This window comes from Dipodomys spectabilis, unplaced genomic scaffold (genome assembly GCF_019054845.1).
Source record: "Dipodomys spectabilis isolate Male_0828 unplaced genomic scaffold, ASM1905484v1 ptg000006l, whole genome shotgun sequence".
NCBI classification, from domain to species: domain Eukaryota; kingdom Metazoa; phylum Chordata; class Mammalia; order Rodentia; family Heteromyidae; genus Dipodomys; species Dipodomys spectabilis.
The window spans coordinates 6,748,139-6,763,983 of record NW_024870683.1 but is presented as its reverse complement, the minus strand read 5'-3'; the positions used below and the strand labels follow the sequence as shown (position 1 = coordinate 6,763,983).

Sequence of the window (15,845 nt, the reverse complement as noted above, 5' to 3'; positions counted from 1 at the left end):
TTCCTTGACAGCTAGAGGTATTTTTGAAGGAGTTCTGGGTACAGAGAAGGAAGGCTTACCTCAGAGGCATAAAGGAGCTGGAATTTTTGTATGTTCATTCCTGCCATTATTTGTGGAAGGATTCTCTTGACATGGGAGGTGGTGCCTTAATTCCCCAGAATGTTTGGCCTGATACTACAGCAGGCAAAGCAGGCCTTGGTGACTGGAGAAAGCTCTTAGATAAACTGGGCACCAGTGACTCACTTCTGTAATCCTAGCTACTCAAGAGGCTGAGATATGAGGATCACTGTTTAAACCTAACCCAGGCAGGAAAGTTTGTGAGACTCTTCAATCAACCACCAGAAAAATGGAACTGTGGCTCAAAGTAATAGAGTGCTAGCCTTGAGAGACAGAGCTTAGGGATAGCGTCCAGGCCCTGAGGTCAAGCTTCTTGATAGAACAAAGAAAAAAGAAAGAAAGAAAGAAAGAAAGCTCTTAGGCAAATTACTGTAGAAGTTGGCAAGGAAATTGCAGCTCCATAGATGTCTTCCACAGATACGGTGGATGGAGAGTCTTTGGGGAACAATTGGGACTTGGTGACTGGTAGTAAGTGGATGAGAGGGTTTAGGGTGAAGGGAGAAGCTTGTGCTGGAGATAGACATCTGGGCGGTTGTCAACTGTATGACTGTGACCGAGGGGTGAGATGGGCAAAGGAAAGATGGTGGGATAAGATGACCTAGAACTGTGCCCTGAAGACCATCCTCATGTAAAGGATTGATGAAAAGAAATGAGCCACAAAAAGAGTGAAGGAAGAGCTGGTAGGAAGGTAGAAGACCAGGTAAGTAGTATGATTTAGGAAAGTGGTTTAAAGAAGGCATAATGATGAAATAAACATTGACAGAGGCACCCACTAACGCAATAAATACTCAGAAAGCCTGTTCCTTTACTCTTGAGCCAAAGATTCAAGCTCCTCTGGGCTAGTTACATTTGGGTGTGTTTTACCCCACAGCTGAAAGATAGTTCCTTTTGTTCTCTGGAAGCTACCTAGGAGACAAGAGGATCTGTCCCCCAGACAGACCCATTGTTAGACCCATTGAAAGGTTCTTGTCCATTGTCAAGAGACTGTACAACCCTGTGAGATGTTAGACTGAAGAGTTGCCCACAAAGTACTGACCCACCAGTGGGAATGAATGAGATACACAAAAAATACATTTTGGTAGGATGTACCTTTCCTCAAGGAAATGTGCTTGAATTGAAGAGATGGCATTCACGCTCTTCAAGTTGCAAGCCAAGGGTGGAGTGACCCCTGTTGGTCATATCAAGAAATGCAGGACCAGCTTAACTGAATCCTCCCTTGCCCACCATGGGGAGTCAGTCCATCATGAGTGAAGCAGTTAGTTTAGCTCCAAGGCTGTTTACTCAGTGTGTGGAAGAAGGATGGGGCCATCTTAGCATCCACCAGTCATTCACACCCTTGTATTCTCAGCTAGGCTCCCCAAAGTCCTCCAGATGGATAAGGTTGGCAGTGATAGTTGCTTAATGATCCTAGGACTCTTTTCCTGATGTTATGCTCTTCTTTGAGAAGAAGCTGGAGGGGAATCCGGTCTTTTAAAGTGTCTATAATCCCTAACAGCAAGTCATACTCACAGCTTCCCTGTCGTGACCAGAGCCCAGATCATTTAGATACAGTGCTCACTACTCTCTAAGCCTCACCCCTCAGGGGAAGACTGGCCATGCATTGCCAATGGCATTTGTAACAGGTACTTATCTCTCATTGCCTTATTTCCTTCTAAAGTCCTGGTCAGAGGAACAGGGGATATTAATCACGATCATCTCAGTCATTTTATATTAGTAACAAGGGACTGGGTTTGGCAACACTCAATATCAAATTATCTTTCTTGCCAGGTACCAGAAAACAGGACTAAGTTACTTCTGACTTGTGGATCATTCAGACCAAAAATTATTTACTATTTATACTAAATATGTAAGATTTTTTTTTTTTGTCGGTTGTGGGGCCTGAACTCTGGGTCTGGGCGCTGTCCCTCAGCTCTTCAGCTCAAGGCTAGCGCTTTACCACTTGAGCCACAGCACCACTCTGGGTTTCCCTGCTTATGTGGTGCTAAGGAATGGAACCCAGGGCTCATGCTTGCAAGGCAAGCACTCTACCACTGAGCCACCCTCCCAGCCCTGTAAGTTGTTTTTGTGCATATGTTTCAAAGGGAACCTGGTCATAATGATACTCTGTTGGAAGTCTCCTTAGCCTGAGAGGTCCCTCACTGCTTCCTCCCTGTTTACCTTCTTGCCTTCAGGTAGATTCTTATACAGCTCTAAGGACTCTCCTACTGAGGGTGACGAAAGGACCCCCACATTAGGAAACAGGATCACAATGTTCCTTTTAGTAGCATCGTTTTGTTTACCAGACACTGCTGATTCAGTATCATTCTGATTTTAAGCTAAAACAAACCAGAGATTAAAATAATTTTAAATGGACTGTTTCTTGTCCAGTATTTAATTTTTTTTTCTTTAAGAGTGGTCAGGATAGAAACTCCACACTGGTTCAGCACTGCTTCCTCCCTAGCCCTGCTTGGCTGGGAAGGAACGAGTGGAAGGGAGAGGACTGTGGCTGATGATGACTGGAGAGAAATCATGAGTAGGGGGCCGGAAGGGGTGTTTGAGAGTCCAGAACTTGGGATGCCTCCAGGAAGGCCACAAGGTAAAGTTGAGAAGAGCCCTGGGCTTTGAGTGAGGGCCAGGTTGGAGGAGGAGTGTGGGTGTGGTGTGGGCAGGGCTAGAGCCAAAGGGTCACCCTGCCTCACCCTGCCCTGGCCTGAGCTGGCCCAGCCCAGGGTGTGGGTAGCCTGCCCCCCTCTTCTCTGGGCCAGCGGGCAGGCCTCATGCGTGCCGGGGGCTCCAGCCCAGGCAGGCTGGCGAGATGAAAGGAAAAACATGCGGTTTGGTGGGCTGGACATGGAAAAACAAGCCAATTAGGAGGAAAACAAACAAACTTCGGGCCAGCAGGGGCACACACACACGCGCGCGCACACACACACACACACACACACACACACACACACACACACACACACGGCCCCACATGGGACTCCCTGACACAGTCACTTAGGCATCTCAGGAACCCCTACCAGGAGAAACTTAGGATGCCTGGGCATCTAAGAACATGCCTGTCTGCCCAGAGAGTGCTCTTGTGATATGAACGTGTACAAGCTTTTGCTTCCATGCTCCCTCTAACATCCTCTCACAGGGCGAGACTGTCCAGCTCCAGTGTGTGGACATGCTGGGAATTTAGAGCATCTTCCCACACCCAGTTTGAAAAACATGCTCAGGTTTAAGCTCCATCAAATACGCAGTGTCTCATGTGCAGTATAGCACATCACCAGTCACTGAGGACAATCTGCAGCTGAACAACTTCACCCCAAGCTACACAAAACAGCCATTCAGTGTCTTCCAGTTGCATGGCTGCTCAGAGTCTGGCCCATGAAGTCTCTCAGAGATGTACATAGTGCTGCACAAGCACAATGCCTTAAAAACAACCTCCCCCCCCCCCCCCCCCCGACACACAACTCACAACCATGCTCACCACAGGCTTCCTGATCTCCACTGTCCTGCACTCTCACAGCACCCCCATCTCCACCCACCCGGCCCCTCAGCTGGGCTCCAGCTGCAGCAAGTCACTCCTTTTCTTCCTTTGCTTTGTTTTTCTTTCCTCCTTTTCCCTCTGAGAAACCTGGTCCCTGTCAGGAAACCCAAGCCCTTCCCTGCTTAGGGCCCAGGGCCAGGCAGGAGTAGCCAGATGACAGACAAAGCCCCATCTCCCACCCCCCCCACCCCCTGTGACCTGCCCAGTGAGAGAGGGGAACTGGTTTGAGGGGGGAGGTTAAAGAGGAGACTAGTCTGAAGGGGAGGAGGGTCAGAGAAGAGTGGAGGAGACTGGTCAGTGGGGAAGCCAGCCGGGAAGGGGGCCTGTGAGTCCAGTGCCATGGCCTGCTCTGCCCTCCAGAGTCCCAGGCGGGCAGCAGGGAGCTGACTCTGCAGTTTCACCCCCTCCCCCAGCGCCCTTCTCCTTTGAAGTGGGGGCAAGGGGGGGGTGGCGGCAGGAGGGGGGAGTGAGGCTTCTCGGCCGACCTCGGAATGTCCTTTCCTCCTGGAGCAACTGCCAACTCTGGCTTGGCCCACAGGCCCCCAGAAGGCACTTCCTGTGTCCTTGGCCACCCCCCACCCCACCCCCAGGCAGAGCTTGATACTCGTGGGCAGATAGGGAAGGGAGACCAGCACAACACGAAGGCTTCCTAGGGAGACAGGCAGCAGTGGGAAGACTGCAGAGCGCCCTTGTGGGGTCTGAGCTGGTGCCTGGCTTTGCTCTGCAGGCTGGGGGAGTGGCTCCGCCTCTGCCCACAGCAATGCCATTCCACCTGCTCTCCACTGACGCACTCTTGATGCCTCTCTGCCCCTCATCTCTCATGCTGCAAAGCCAGATCTGGAGTCCAGGGGTTGTGGCCCAGTCTCCCCGACACACCCCAGCTTCATACATACAGGACACAGAGGATGTGTCCACACAACCACAGTCCCTCCATATCACGTGTCCCTCATGGATGGAAGCCCACAGTTCTCCGTGTGTCACCATGGCCACGCCACAAGCATAGACATGTACTCCTCTTCACCCTTCCTTGAGCTGCCCCCTCCCATTTCCTGTCCACCTGTCAGGCGGGGAGGGGGGGGCACAGAAGGGAGGTGTCAGTGTCCCTGGAGCCACAGACGGACATTCTTTGCCTGGGTCAGATCACAGGAGCAGCCTCCTTCCAGGAACTTGAGCTGCCTGTCCTCACGCCTTGCCCAATGCCTGAGGGCGGGACAGCTGAGCCAAGTGCTCACAGCAGCAAAAAGTGTGGTTAGACAGCAGAAAGGACTTCCTAAGTAGGTTGGTAACTGTGGCTTGCTGTGTGAGTCTAAGCAGATCCCTCCCCTTCTCTGGGCTGTCTTATTCCAGAGTGAAAGCAGCTGCTGGCCATGTCATGGGCTTCTTAGGGGATTTGTGGTGGAGGAGGGGGAGGAACACCCCAAGGAAACAGCAGCTTCCTTCCAACAGGCGCTTATGCACACGTGTGCACATACATACACACAATCATACGCTGACATGCCCTTCGAGAGCTACACTCATGCACACACAAATCACGAATGCTCCTCTCTGCCACCAATCACTTGTTCATGTAGACATGCACGAAACAGGCATCTAGATACACGTGCGAAACAGGCATCTAGATACACGTGCACATGACCAGCCCCCAAGTGTTGCCACTCTGTGTAGCCACCAGACCCATCCTGATGTCTCTGACTGCACTGAGGGAAGGCCTGGGGTGATTTTTACCCAGAGAACATACCCAGTCAGCCCAGAAGTCAGAAGACCCATTCGAGACCTGAGAGTGGACATAGTGTGGCAGGGGCTGTGGGCTAGGACGGATTCCCCCCGACATCACCTCCATCCTGTGATTGATGAGCTGAGGCCCACAGTCCCCTGTTCCCCACAGTTCCTGCCTTCATTGAGCAGGTGGGGGGGTGCTCCTCCACAGGCCCTTGTTTTTCTTTAATTAAACATCTGGCTCTCTGTGGCCTGGGAAGCCTCAGACCTTCGCTGACAGCCCTCACCCCCCACCTTTGGCATCGATAATGGGTTGAGGCGGGGAGAGCTGGGGCTTTGGGGCCCACCTGTCCCCACACGAGTGCAGAGGACCAGAGGCTCCAAGAATGCCCTGACCTTGCTGTCTTCATCTTCAGTGCCACCGCGGGAACCTGTGCTCAGCTGCCGCTCCAACACTTACCCTAAGGGCTTCTACTGCAGCTGGCATTTGCCCACCCCCACCTACATCCCCAACATCTTCAATGTGACTGTACTGTGAGTAGCAGCACCTGTGACCAGTTCCAACCCTGACCTTTGACCTCCCCAGCTCCCCATCATGCCCTGCCTGAGTCCTGACTCAAGTCCAGCTTTTGGCTTGACCTTTCCCCAGCCTGTCCCGTCCTATCTGATCCTTGAGTTGGTAATAATGCCTGGCCCTTATTCCTTCCCAGGCATGGCTCCAAAAGTATGGTGTGTGAGAAGGACCCAGCCCTGAAGAACCGTTGTCACATCAGATACATGCACCTGTTCTCCACCATCAAGTACAAGGTCTCCATAAGTGTCAGCAATGCCCTGGGTCACAACGCCACGGCTATCACCTTTGACGAGTTCACCATTGGTGCGTGTAGTAGAGAAGGGGGGGGGGCATTGTATTGAGTATCCCTACTGCACCTTCCACTGGGAGTATATAAGTGGAAATTTGTCAGAGGTGTACATGAGCACGGGTGGGGATATTCACATGTATGCCATATATATATATATATATATATATATATATATATATATATATATATATATATATATATAAAACAGACATGCCTGCACACTGGTTTATGTGGTTTGTATATACATGTACACACATGTGTAACACGCACCTGTGACCGTGTAAGTGAATGTTACTAGCAGCTCTTTCTGTCATCTCTGTGGATCCCAGAGCATACTATAAGGTGGGGGGGCAGGTTGGGCCAGACCCTTGCACAGCTGCAGCCTCCCCCCTAACCCATGCTAATAGCTTCCTTACGGCCTGTGATGAATGAGGTGTCAGAACAGGAGACATGACTGGGACAGATACGGATCTCTCCCTGAACACCCCCCTTTCCCCATCCCAGCCAGACCTTCTGCTTGCCTTTGCCCTATTCCAGGAAGGCTCTGCTTGCTCCTACCTCATCCCAGGCCAGATCCTGTGCCATCTTTCCCATCCCAGCCAGGCCCTCTCCTGGTCTCTGCACTCTTCCAGATAGAGTTCTGCCTTCCTCAGTTCTACCTTCATCAGAAGCCCAGCCTGGCCATTGTCTCCCCAGACTCCATAGTTAGATCCCCACCCAGACTATTGCTATATGAACTGGACCTTTAGATGCTCTCATCCAATACCTAGCATCCTTTAGCTAAGAACTGCAACAACTGTGGACTGTCTTAAACCCAGACTTCCAAAGGAGGTCAAGTATTGATAGCCGGCGACCTTGGCTATAGTGACCATCATTAGTGATGATGGACATGGCAGAGGAAGGAAGGTGATGTTTTGGTTTTTTTTTTTAAAGTTGTGATTGTTGCCAGGAGCCAGTGGCTCACGCCTGTGTTATCCTAGCTACTCAGGAGGCTGAGATCTGAGGATGGCAGTTCGAAGTCAGCTCAGGCAGAAAAATCCAACCTCCAATTAACCACCAGAAAACAGGAAGTGGCACTGTGTCTCAAAGTGGTGAGCTAACTAGCCTTGACAAAGCTCAGGGAAAAGTGCCCAGGCCCTGAGTAACAAGCCCCAAGACCAACAAAAAAGTAAAAATAAATGAATACATACATTGTGATTGTCAGAACTAACAACAGAGAAGGATAGTGGCCATGATGATGACAATGGTTGGCAATAGAACAGATCAACATGGTGGTTGGGGTTGACAATCTGAACTTGTTTTCAGAGATTAGTGCATTAAGAATCTGTATCTCCTGAACAGTGAAGCCCGATCCTCCAGAAAATGTGGTAGCCCGGCCAGTGCCCAGCAATCCTCGCCGTCTGGAGGTGACATGGCAGACTCCCTCAACCTGGCCTGATCCTGAATCCTTTCCTCTCAAATTTTTTCTGCGCTACCGGCCCCTCATCCTGGACCAATGGCAGCATGTGAGTGCCTTGCCCTGCCCTGCCCCTCCCAGATCCTGGGTATCTGAATCAGATGCAGAAGGAATACCCATGCCCCAAGTGGTAGCATTCTAGTGTGGGACCCAGTGAAAGGGACCAGGTGGGCCTGGGAAAACAGATAGTGCCAAGGGAGGTACCCTTACGGAATCTCAGCGAACTATGTTAATACAATAGGAACATATCCGGCTTTATGGCACCCCAACGTAGTGAACAATATTTACCTCTCTTTACCTGTCAGCCCTGACCAAACATTTTTCTTTATACTCTGGCCCAGCATCTGGATGTGCTGAGTCCTAGCAGGCAAGACTGTCTCTGTCCTCAAGAGCCCACAGATGAGCCCAAGGGGGTAGGAGCAGGCATTGGATTCAAGCTTGATCTGGGGAATGAACTCAAGCCATGATTATCATCCAGGCTCCAATGGCAGAACTAGCTTAGAGATCAACTGAAGGTTATAAGTCAGGTGGTGGCCTGGGCAGGGAAACCAACAGTGGACCATCAGTCTGGAGTCAAGCTAGAAGAGCTCTGGAGAGCAGCTAGAGGCTTTTGGCATAATTAAGGTACTCTCATATTGAGAATCCAAGGCCTATCAGGCTGTGGGTATTCTGTGTGGGTCACGAAGAATGAGCTAGGATTATGGTTGTAAGGGTGCTTCATGAGGCAAGCTAGGCTGCCTCCTGGGGTTCAACTTGTACCCCCACTACATTCACCAGGCTCCAGTCTCCTTATCCTCATCTTCTTATGTCCCCCCACTCCTGGTCTGGCCTTTAAAGTGAGTAATTTGATTCCTGGGTGCCTGTCCAGGTTATGGGCCTGGCCCCTACAAAGGCTGCTCACACGCTCATGTGTTCCTTTACAGAGTCCGGAGTCCCTCCCGCCTGGCCAGCTGCCCACGCCTAATGCATCGCTAATAACCAGGGTCTAGTTTCACAAGCCCCCCTCCCCCGCTAACGAGCTACAGGCAGCAGTCCTGCGCGTTGCAGCGCACACGCCTTGCAGTGGACCTGGCACACTGCCCACCACACACACACACACACACACACACACATACACAGGAACATGCACACACACACACAGCTCCCAGCAGGAACCATGTTCCATTCATGCATGGGATTGACATGCCAAGACCATGCGCTGGCCTGTACTGTGCAAAACTGACCCCCACACCGACATGTGGCAAGAACATGTGTGGTCTAAGGCACATCCTAGCCCTGTTCCATGTCACACTGCTATTGGCATTGGTTTGATTTATGTCTCTTTTCAACCCAAGTTTTGCTGTGAACAGAATCTATTCTCTTCTATCCTTGATCTTGGAGAGAGAAAGGTGTATGATTGAGAAGAGGGAGCAAGAAAAACATCACTTAGAATTTTATGAGGAAAATATAGACCAGTGTTTGCAAAAAAAATGATTATAATAATAATTGCAACTACAAGCCAGGATTTGCTCACATCTGTAATCCTAGCTACTCAGGAGGCTGAGATCTGAGGATTGTAGTTTAAACAAGACAACCATGACACTCTTTTTTTTTTTTTTTTTTAAACCAGGGCTGAGAGCCGAACCCATGGCCTTGGGCGCGCCAGGCGGGCGCCCTTCCGCTGGGCTAAACCCCCAGCCCCCAACCATGACACTCTTATGTCCAGTTAACTACCAAAAAGCTGGAAGTAGAGTGTGGCTCAAGTGGTAAAGTACTAGCCTTGAGTAAAAAGGTCAAGGACAGTGCCAAGGCCCTGGGTTCAAGCTCCAGAATGGTGAGCATGCATGCACACATGCACATGCATAAACACACACACACACACACACACACACACACACACAACCAGTAGGGCTGGCAGTGGCTGTCCCGCATGGACAAGGGTGAAGCAAGTACTGGGACCCAGTGTGAGTTCCTTGCATCACCTGCTCTGGCCCTAACTCAGCCAAGAGGCCTGGTGGAGTATGTCTGATATTTGCTGCAGCTGACTAGGTGGAGGATTCCAAGGTGAGGTGGGTGGCAGTGACTAAGTTCCTGCCAATTGAGGAGCCTTTCTCTTAAGGGATCAGATTAAAGGATCAGTGACAACTTAGCAAGAAGGGTCTGGTCTAGCAGTTGTAACTGCCAGATCATTGGCTCCCTGGGTCATATTCCTAGATGCATGGTGCCATGAGCCCACCAATGAGGTAGCCACTTGAACTGCTCCCCCCACTTTATTTTTTTCTCAGTCTTTGAGGAAAAACAGATATAGAGGCCTACAGACAAAGAAGGAGGGAGAAAGGGCTCAGAGAGCTGAGACTAACCAGCCAGAGGGGTACTTTGCAGAGCAAAAAGAAATTGGTGGAGGGAAGAGATTGGACTAAACCCTCAGCTTCAGGAGACGAGAGTCTTTAGAGCCCACCTATCTCTCAGGGCTGGGAATAGGATTTACTGGACTAGAGCTTGGGCCCAAATGTCTCTCAGCATGACCCTGCCCTTTACTAGAGCCTCCTACATCAGAAGCACAGACTCAGCTGGAGCTGGGGGGAGAAGGAGGACTTTCTGCTCTGCTTGAACCCGAATGCACACATGTGGGCACATGTCCTCAGGGCCTGTCAGGTCAGGTAGCCCACACCCCAGTTTTCTGGGGGAAAGATTGGAACAGGGACCAAAAAAGCCCTAAAGCCAGACGTGGCCTACAGCGGGGGCCCCCTCCTCCGCCCCCACCGGCTGCCCCTGTTTACGAGGCGGCTTAATGAGGCAGCGGGTGCCGCTGAGATGAACCAGAGCCCAGCCTGGGCCTGGGAGGGGCGCCGGACAGGCAGGCCAGCCTGGAGGGGGGGGCAGCAGGATGGGGCCAGCCTTTGGGGTGGGATGATGATGCTTCCAGGAGGAAATGGAGCAGCTGTTCTGCCACCCCAGGGACTGCCTCCACCCCTTTCTGCCTTAGGCAGGGTGATGACCACGTGAAGGCCTCCTTGGGGGAGGTCCAGCTGGGGCCAGGAGGGTGGGTGTACCAGGCATCTGGGAATATGGGCTCTGTACTGGAATCTACGATGACAGTGCTTGCTTAATTCTGTTTGGTGCTTTCCCCATTGCTTAGTCCCTGTGGTCACCCTAAGAGGTAGATACTGTGGTTAATACCAATGCTAAGCCATGGAAGCCAAGTCGCTAGTGAATAAGGGAGGGAGCCAAAATTTCAACTTGGGTAGCCTAACACCAGTGTCAGTGCTCAGGACCTTCTCCTTGAGGAAAGGGGAGGGGAGAGGAGGAAGACACACCATCACCTTCCTTTCTCCATCCCTCTTCCCTAGGTACCTCTGGGTGAGGGCTGAGCTCAGGCCTCAGGGTGGGGCTTGCAGGATGGCTGGGGGTAGCTGGGACAACAGCAGCATCAGAGCTGCTGAGCAAAGTCTTCCTCTTTTCTCCTAGGGCATCCTAGTGTCCTTTGAGATTTCAATGCTCTCCTCCAGGACTGAAGTCCCTTGGGAGTATCCTGTTCAAGACGCTCTTACTTTCCCTTATAGATTTCCTCTCTTCGGGAGGTCTTATTCCCTCCAGGGGTGCCTTCCTTCCCCTCTCCCCAGAGGTGTCCTTGCTTCCTCTGGGGGTACCTCATTTCTCATCTGCAGAGATATCTTACCCCCCTCTTCCTCAATGCCATGATTTGGCTGCAGGTGGAGCTGTCGGACGGCACGGCCCACACCATCACGGATGCCTATGCTGGGAAGGAGTACATCATTCAGGTGGCTGCCAAGGACAATGAGATTGGGACATGGAGTGACTGGAGCGTGGCTGCTCATGCCACACCCTGGACCGAGGAACCACGACACCTCACCACTGAGGCCCAGACCCCGGGTGAGCCTACCCTTTGCCTCTGTTCCCTGTGCCCTCATGGCCTACCGTGTTGCCTGGTCCTCTCCTGCTCCCTCCAGCCTCCACCGGAGTGCAAGCCTCTGCTCTGTACTCAGAGCATCCACATTCCCATCTGTCTCTCTAATCCCTGCATTCCTGGTCCGTGTTACCTGGACATCCTTGGTAGGATTCCTAAGTTCCTGGGTGCATGGATTATCAGTGACCCTCAGGAAATGGGATCTGCCTGCCGGGAGAGGCAGGGAGCACTAGAGAAAGGAGACAGCCATCTGCAAGGGTAGGCAGCGCCAGTCTGATGTAGGAAGCAGGAACAATGTGCCTTATGAACTTCTAGATCTGCGTGGGCACCTTAGCCGTGTCCCTGCCCTAAGTTTCCTCCATGTTCCCCAGAGACCACGACCAGCACCACCAGCTCACTGGCACCCCCTCCCACCACGAAGATCTGTGACCCTGGGGAGCTGGGCAGCGGCGGAGGACCCTCAGTACCCTTCGTGATTGGTGTTCCTGTCATTCTGGCCCTGGCTGCCGCTGCTGCTCCTGCCAGCAGTCTCCTGATCTGGTAATGTTGAGCAGGGCTGAGAGGCAGGGAGAGTCTGAGGGGAACCTCCATCCCAGCCTTATCCCTCACAGCCCCCTACTCTGTCTTCCCAGAGCCCGGCGTCCCATGAGGACATGCCAGAGCACCTGCAGAGGAGCAGGAGGCCGGAGCTGAGCCTGCAAGACCCCGGTTTCTATTTTGCACACGGGCAGGAGAACCTTTTGCATTCTCTTCAGACACAATTTGTAGAGACCCCGGCAGGCCCGGGCCTGCCGTCCAGTCCCATACGTAGCCCCACCACACCAAGCCGGCCCTCCTCCCTCCCTCAGGGGAGAAGGACCATGCAGCTAACCCACCCACCAAAGACCCCCCCCCCTTTACCCTGGCCCCTCCCTTGGGCTGGATCCTCCAATGCCAGCGACTCCCAGGAGCCCTTGGGGGGGGGCCTGAGGGGAGCCCCTCACATCCAGTTTCTCCTCCTGCCCCAGCCTCCTGTCTGTCCCAGGGTCTCTGTTGCCACCATCAGATTATAAGCTCCTGACGCTGGGGGGGCCCAGCCATCCCCCTCCCCCCAGTGCCCATACTTTTCAGTCCCCCACCTCAGTCCCCTACCTGTTTTGTACAACTCTTCCCTGACCCTGTCCTACGCCCAGTATTTAATGCCCCCTGTCAGTCCCTCTAGTCTGACTCAATGGTAACTTGCTGTATTTGAATTTTTTATAGATGTATATACTGGGGTGGGAGGGGTGGGGGGGTTCTCATTAAACGTCATCATTTCATGAGTCCTTGGAGCAGAGCCACTTTACAGGGGTAATCTTCCAATGACCCTCCCCTGGAGGGTCTGGAGGAGGAAAGGGAAGATGGTTGAGGAAGATGGGAAAGCAGTAGAACAGTGTGCTCTACTACTTGAAGTCAGGCTTCCCTGGAGTACATAGCCAGAAACAAACGTGTGTGAAATGGGTCCTCATGGAGACTGATCCTACAGAGGGGTAGGGTTGCTAAAGTCCTCAGCTTTAGGCTCTTCCTTTCATGTGTCATCTCTAGAACTGCTTTCCAGGACTGTCCAGACAAAGATGGAAGATGATGGGAGGCCAGGCCTTATATGTAGGAACGGGGGGGTGGGGGGAGGGTGTGCATGCGTGCTTGTGCGCACGCACCCATGTGGGTGTGCAAGAGGGGAAAAACAGAGAGGAAGAGAAAGAGAAACATCTGGGACCAAGGGGCCAACAGGTTGGGCCTTGGGTTCAGCCAGACCATAAAGTCTCAGAGCAAAATGTTCTGGGGCTAGCCATTCAAGGAGGACACTTGAAGAAGGAGACTGCTTAGAGCATGACTAGGAGTTAGATTTATGTTTCATCCCCAAGTTATGGGATACAGGGTTGACCACTGGGTTTAGATGAGAGTTAAGACTCAACGTAGAGCCAGAGAGGATAAGACTTTGGTTACAGAGTGATCAGTCTTTTTTTTGTGAGTTGTGGGGCTTGAACTCTTGGCTTGGGCTCTGTCCCTCAGCTCTTCAGCTCAAGGCAAGCGCTCTACCACTTGAGCCACAGTGCCACTTCTGGTTTTCTGAGTAGTTTATTGGAGATAAGACTTTCACAGGATTTCCTGCCTGGGCTGGCTTTGAACAGTGTTCCTCACATCTCAGCCTCCTCAGTAGCTAGGGTTACAGGCGTGAGCCACCAGCCCAACTCAGAGTGGTCAATCTTTAGTCTAGTTCCATACCTTTATAATCCCTAAACTGGGGTCCAAAGTCCTCTGACTTCAGGTTTTCCTAGGCCTTCCAAAGGCCCAGGATTTCTCATAGAAGTCACCTCACTGAGATTTCTTAGTTGAGAGTGTTCTGGAACTAGTGCCAAGCTGGCAGACTCATTAACCTGGAGGTACAGGTAAGGAAGTGGACTCTAGCTCCTGGCTGCAGAGCCAGGCTTGGCCTTGCTGTTGGTGAGAAGTGGACTCAAAACCATGTGCACAGTTGGGCACCCTAGCTACTCAGGAGGCTGAGGTCTGAAGATCACAGTTCAAAGCCAGCCTGAGAAGGAAAGTCCATGAAACTCTTATCTCCAGTTAACCACCAGAAAACTGGAAGTGGAAATGTGGCTTGAAGTAGTTGAACACTAGCCTTTGGCAAAATTGCTTAGAGACAGGGCCTAGTTCCCCAGAGTTCAAGCCCCATGACTGACAAAAAACAAAAACAAAAACCCATGTGCAAACTGACCTGTCCACAGATAAGTCCATCCTAACACACAGACCTCGCAGTAGGTTATAAGCACTATATAATCCCTAACACCATCACAATCCCACCCCAATTCAAACTCTTCTCCTTAGATCAGGTGTAGAAGCTGGACACTCCTTCTGCCTTGCCAGGCCAACCTGGGCTCCTGAGAGTCAGTTTGGATGCTGCATGCCCAGGGTATGCTGCCGCAGCCAGGCCAGAGTAGAAAGGGTATTCTGGATGGGAGACATAGGAAGCAAAGGCCTGGCATCTAGGAGACCTGCAACCTTTTCAAGCTGAACAGCCCCAGTGGCGGGAGCACATGGCTCCTCATTCCCAGGAAGAAGATCCCAGGATGGACATCCTGAGAAGTGGCTGTGGGCCTTTCCTTGTGCCCAGAATTCCCAATTTTTCCTGTCTGTTTAGACCCTGTGAGATATGGCTCAGGCAAGAACCTGACTCCAGGGCCCAGCAGGGGAGAGAGAGCCAAAGACCGAGGCTCTTGCAAAAGCCATGATTCCTAGGATATATTAGCTTCCAGCCTTGTCTATGCTTAGGATGGATGAGCTGAAGTTACAAGATCTCTGGCCTGCACTGTCTCTCCCTTGAGAGCCTTGGTCAGCCTTGACCCACTCACCGCCCACCCAGGGCTTGGGCATCAGCAATCTGGCCTCCATTAGCAACATGGGAAAGCAATTATGTGGGGCTAGGAGAGGAGGGGGGCCTACTGGAGCCTTGGAGACTGATGGAGGAGACAACTGGGGTATTTCCCTGCCCCCAACCCTTTCCCGAACTCTGCTGGCTGCAGCATTGCCCGTGGAGTGGGCCTGGGGGTGACTATTCCTCCTTGCAGGTCCTGGTCCCTTCTCACAGAGATGACCCTGGAGGGTCTTGGCTGCTGTCTGCTGCTGCTTCCTTTGAGTATATTGTCCCTCCACATTCTAGTTCCAGGGAGCATGGAAGGGTTGGATCCTAGAACCAATATGCACAATGGCCCAGTGACCCAACCTCCAGCCCACTAGCTCTATTCACTCCTCCAAGGGAAGATGGGAACACAAGACATGTCTTATTCTATCAGCTCCCCTGGCCACGTGATTTCTACTTTCAGGGTAGCTCAGTCCCATTCTTACAACTCCAAACCCCCTACATCCCTCTTTCTTTCTTGTTGAACCTATTCCCCCATCTCTTTCTGTTTCATCCCTGTCTCTAAGTATGTCTTTGTTCTGGTTTCTTCCTTTGTATTAAAAAAAAAATTCCATCTTTGTCTCTCTGTTTGTCTCAATCTTTAGTCTCTTTTCCAGTCTCCTCTATCTTTTCTATCTTGTGTCTCCACCCTTATCTTTTACTCTCTCTTCTTAGCCTCTATCTTCCCTTTTTCTGACTTGCTCCTTATCTCTCAGTGTGTCTGCATCCCTATCTTCATGTCTTTTTGTGTCTCCATGATGCTCTCCATTCCCATTTCTATGTGTGTTTCTCTCTATCTCCATCTTTCTACACGTATCTTCATCCCCATCTCTGTTCCTCTCTCTCTGCAT

The 15,845-nt window shown here is 51.7% G+C and overlaps 1 protein-coding gene across 2 annotated transcripts in view; it reads left to right on the top strand.

Annotated features, from left to right (window-relative positions):
* The window catches only part of Cntfr (ciliary neurotrophic factor receptor), a 39,486-nt gene extending 26,637 nt beyond the window's left edge, over window positions 1–12,849 (top strand). For both annotated transcript variants that reach the window (XM_042696080.1, XM_042696089.1), the window contains exons 5-10: window positions 5,767–5,884; window positions 6,061–6,227; window positions 7,555–7,718; window positions 11,362–11,542; window positions 11,948–12,116; window positions 12,209–12,849. In XM_042696080.1, the coding sequence (XP_042552014.1) occupies window positions 5,767–5,884; window positions 6,061–6,227; window positions 7,555–7,718; window positions 11,362–11,542; window positions 11,948–12,116; window position 12,209 (800 nt within the window). In that variant the 3' untranslated portion in view covers window positions 12,210–12,849. The remainder of the gene's footprint in view (window positions 1–5,766; window positions 5,885–6,060; window positions 6,228–7,554; window positions 7,719–11,361; window positions 11,543–11,947; window positions 12,117–12,208) is intronic.
* The last annotated feature ends 2,996 nt before the right edge of the window (window positions 12,850–15,845 follow it).